The sequence below is a fragment of the Thunnus thynnus genome, chromosome 15, assembly GCF_963924715.1.
Source record: "Thunnus thynnus chromosome 15, fThuThy2.1, whole genome shotgun sequence".
Classification (NCBI taxonomy): domain Eukaryota; kingdom Metazoa; phylum Chordata; class Actinopteri; order Scombriformes; family Scombridae; genus Thunnus; species Thunnus thynnus.
In genome coordinates this window covers 1,437,342-1,441,831 of record NC_089531.1, presented here as the reverse complement: position 1 = coordinate 1,441,831, position 4,490 = coordinate 1,437,342, and the positions used below count along the sequence as shown (strand labels likewise).

Sequence of the window (4,490 nt, the reverse complement as noted above, 5' to 3'; positions counted from 1 at the left end):
AGCGCAGACGTCACAGTACTTTCCTTTTAAAACGTGATTTTGTTTATATATTATAATATAATATAAAGTATTAATTCTCACAAACTATAAAAAGCAACATATTCTCCAAAATGTTAAAGAAATAAATTTAATAAAACCACTGATGTCAAATAAACTGTCTTTTTTTTATGTTTATTCATTTAATAATTTACCATTTAACTTATCTTAATATCATTGTTTCTAATTGTATTAATTCATTTAGTTTCTCCTGTAGCTACTGTGTACTGTGTTCAGTATCTGATGTACAGTATATGTACTGTTGTGTTTTGAAAGTAAAAGTTCTGCATGAAAAACCCTACTGAAGTAAAAGTACATAAGTATTATGAGCTTGATGTAGTTAAAGTATTGCAGTAAAAGTACATAAGTATTATGAGCTTGATGTAGTTAAAGTATTGCAGTAAAAGTAGTGGTTTGGTCCCTCTGACTGATATATTATTATATATGACATCATTAGATTATTAATAGTGAAGCATCAGTGTTAGAGCAGCATGTTACTGTTGTAGCTGCTGGAGGTGGAGCTAGTTTACACTACTTTATATACAGTTAGCTAGTTTAGTCCAGTGGTTCCCAACCTAGGGGTCGGGGCCCCTCCAAAGGGTCAGCAGATAAATCTGAGGGGTGGTGAGATGATTAATGGGAGAGGAAAGAAGAAAAAACAAAGTTCTGATACACAAATCTGTTTTCAGTTTTTGGACTTTTTCTCTAATCTTTGATTTTTGCTGAAATATTGGATCATTTGAACATTTATTGAAATGAAAGCATGTGAGAAGTTTAGAGGGAAAAATCACTATTTGGTGGAGCTGTTAACAACTCATAGACATGTGAAATGTGACCCCGACTACACACTGCTTTTTGTAAGACGTCATAAGCCAAAAAGGTTGGAAACCACTGGTTTCATCTTTAACAATGTGTTGTATTTTAAAAGCTTGTTATATTATCCATTGTGTCAAATCTTCATCTGAAAAGTAACTAAAGCTGTCAAATAAATGTAGTGGAGTAGAAAGTACAATATTTCCCTCTGAAATGTAGAAAGTAGCATCACATGGAAATACTCAAGTAAAGTACAAGTACCTCAAGTACTTGAGTAAGTGTACTTAGTTACTTTCCTCTGACTGAAATCATGAATAGCAGATTATTTACAGGCGTTTGAACAGAGACAGATGTTTTATTTCTGGATCTAAATCAGATCATGAAACATGTGAAGCACATTTTAAAGTTTTATTATTAAAATAGTATAAAACTTGATGTAAATAAGTTAATGTAGCTACAGATTAGTAGAGCTACTCAGACAGACTCAGTCCACCTGTCAGGTGTGTCAGTCATGTGACGTCAGCGGGTGTCGGTCCTCCTCGCGGCGGGACTCAGCGCCTTCAGAGCGGCTGCAGGTTTCTTCAGCTCCTTCATCACCTGCAGACCGAGAGCTTTGACGGGCCGCGGGATCCGGGACCTGCTAGGACCGTTATCAGGCGGGGGAGGGTCCACTGGTTCCTGCAGGTTCGGGTCCTGCTGATCCGGCTCTGTAACGGTCACTGTCACCGGTTTGTTCCGGTGAAACAGCGACTCCCGCCGGCGTGTGCACGGGCTCGCGGCTAGCACGGCACGGAATCCGTAGGGCGTAGTCACTTTCTCCACGTGCGGCAGCGACATGGCCGCGCGCGTCGTCAGGTCCGTGTCCGCCTCCTCTGTCGCAGAAGCGGCGGCGCGGCGCGGAGCTCTGATCCGCGGAGGCAGGCGGAGCAGGAAGCGGGGGGAGGCCGCGGGGTTGATCTGATTCTCGGGACTCCCTCCCGGACTGTCGTCAGGGTCGGACAGCAGCCGGGTCCGGTCCGGTGAGCTCCGGTGAAGCCGCGGAGAGAGGAAGAGGCGCGGACTGGGCGACGGGATGAAGAAGCTCGGGATCCGCTCTGGAGTCAGAACCAGACCCCGCAGAGTCGATCCGGATTTAACAGCCGACATAATGCTGCAGAGAACAGACATTTTAAAAACAGTGAACGTCTCGCATCAAGGTCCATTTAGCGGCTGTTTTGGAGCTTTCAAGCCTTTATCAGCAGATGTAGCTTTCAGTTGTGTTACATGGTCAAAAGCTCCGGAACAGCTGCTAAATGGACGTCATGGTGAGATTCAAAAACGTTTAAAGGTTCAGACTGAAATTTTGCTCATCAGTTTTAAACGCATCACCAGCTAGATTTCTATGATGCCTTCAGGGACTGAAAGAAGATTCTGATATTGAAATTAACTGATTAAAATTTGAGCTGTTTAATTGCTGACTGAGTTCAGGGACACTTAAGCTCCTGTTTACAGCCAATCACAACTGTTACTGTTATTGATGAATATCTGCTGAACATTAATCGTAGACGTATTGAAGTACATATAGTTGAAGTTTTGAGTTTGTGAGTGAAGAGACGTGACTTCATTCAGAGACACAAAACAAACCCTTTGAACAAAAAAAACGTTTTACCGTCTGAACAGATTCTAGATCCAAAGAATCCTGATCAAACACTGAACCACAAAGATGAGCTGGAACAATGAAGTCCACCTGAATCCAAGTCTCACCTGCTGTGAACCAGCTGGACTCTGGTCTCCTGGTTTATATCAGCAGCAGGTGAAGTCAATCAGTCTGATTAAATGTCAGTCCTGCAGAGTCAACAACAATCCAGACCAAATCCATCAAACCTTTAAAGAGCGTTCAATTAAGTGAAACCCCAGGGATTTTTTGAGTCTGCTGAGTAAATTTGAAAGGTTTTTAAGCCTTAAAAAGCTCTCAGACTTTTACATAAACGCCTACATGTTTAGAATTTATGTTAAATCCAACCACAAATATTTTATATTTTTAAATTTTTTTCCATTTAGATTTTTCCCAGAGTTTTATTTTGGATTGATGATGTGGTAACTTCTAGTCAGGAGCTGGTCATGATGTGACATCATCAAACTCTATGGACCATTAGCAATGATCGAAGGGTGAGGGAGGGGGAAATCTTAATAAGGTGCAGTTTGAGCATGCCCACATAGCCCTGAGAAGACGTCTCATCAGAAAAACTAGTGAAAACACCTTTCAAGAGTTTCTACCACTACAGCACACCTTGATATATTACAATATGTTTCAAAGTGATATGAAACTGATATCTCATCTGACTCTAAAAAGGACAAAGAGCAACAGGATTTACCAAAATGTTCAAGTGTTCCTTTAAATTCACTGGGTTTAATAGAAAGAACAGAGGACCAAGGATGCTGCCCTGAGGGACGCCATGGTTTATTAAAATTGGAGAACAAGTGGATTTAGCTAAATGTGTTCCAGTAAAACATGAATCATTTATCAAAACTGTTGGATCGAATTTCTATTGATCAACTGAAAAAGGCAAAGACTCAAGAGACAACCTGCTGAGGATCTGAGGAGAGAAACTGTCCTGCTCACACCGAACTCCATTTGGATTTTTCATGTTTTCACTTTGTCACACTGTAATACAGGTAAGGTGAAAACTGATGGATGGTTTTCAAGCTATTTGGTAAATGTTGAAAGGATTTGTTTAAAAAAACTTCAATCCATTAATTAACACCAAATCTGGGCTCAACAGAACAAGCGCAAATCATCCTGAAATTTGCAACTTAACTCAAAAAACAAAGGTCATTTTAAGGAGTAAATTTAGAGGTGACTTGTACATGTTTTTACCCTTAAACACCCTTAATTAGAGTTAATAAATCACTCAGGTTTGAGCCCTATTATTCAACTGTACTGGACACCCAGAGACCAAACACATCATCTTCTCATCTGACTATAAAATGGGCCTTTTCTATCTTTATTAAGTTTGATAGAAATATCAGAGGCCCCAGGATGTGTCCCTGAGGGACTCCACAAGTTATTAAAAATAGAAAAAAGGATTTACTTAAAATCTGTTCCTGTAAAAGATGAATTGATTATAAAAAAATGTCAGATGAATTTTCTGTTGATTGACTCATTGAATCATTTCACCAAAAATGAAAAAATTCAGATGAGCTGCTGACAATCTGAACAGAAATGTACGCTGACAGAAACTATCACCAAACTATTCAGATTTTTCATATTTTAACTGACATACTAATAAAAGGCCTTCATTTTTGATCAAGGTGAAATTCACGACAAATAAAATTTTAACAACTTTTACACTCACAAACGTGATCATTTTCAGCTTATAATTTCTTTTTTCTGTTTTTCATTGATTTTATTGTTACTGGGAGTACAGTTACGATTGCTTTCTGTTCATTTTTGCAGATTTTCATCAGCTCTTTGTAATTAAAGACTAAAATATCAACATATGAAGTGATTCTTTAGTTTAATTTTGGGAAATGTAGACATTATAGTTAAAATCTGTTCCTGTAAAAGATGAATAGATTATAAAAGTTTTCAGATTAATATTCTCTTGATGAATAATTTCAGAGACGAGCTGCTGAGAAACTGAACAGAAACGGACCGTCTC

The 4,490-nt window shown here is 38.9% G+C and overlaps 1 protein-coding gene across 2 annotated transcripts; it reads right to left on the bottom strand.

The window, feature by feature from the left end:
• Nucleotides 1–1,243: 1,243 nt before the first annotated feature.
• On the bottom strand, nt 1,244–2,682 carry LOC137198946 (C2 calcium-dependent domain-containing protein 4C-like). Of its 2 annotated transcripts, none has more exons than XM_067612979.1 (2): nt 2,593–2,682; nt 1,244–1,999 (listed from the first exon to the last, which is right to left on the bottom strand). In XM_067612979.1, the coding sequence occupies exon 2, from the start codon at nt 1,993–1,995 to the stop codon at nt 1,369–1,371; it is 627 nt and encodes a 208-aa protein (XP_067469080.1). In that variant the 5' UTR covers nt 1,996–1,999; nt 2,593–2,682; the 3' UTR covers nt 1,244–1,368. The 2 variants fall into 2 exon arrangements, with proteins under 2 accessions (XP_067469080.1, XP_067469079.1); XM_067612978.1 differs by lacking the exon at nt 2,593–2,682 and adding an exon at nt 2,498–2,588.
• Nucleotides 2,683–4,490: the final 1,808 nt, after the last annotated feature.

What these genes read in the sequence shown, in the direction of transcription:
- LOC137198946 (XM_067612979.1), bottom strand. Translation starts at nt 1,995, where the DNA reads ATGTCGGCTGTTAAATCCGGATCGACTCTGCGGGGTCTGGTTCTGACT.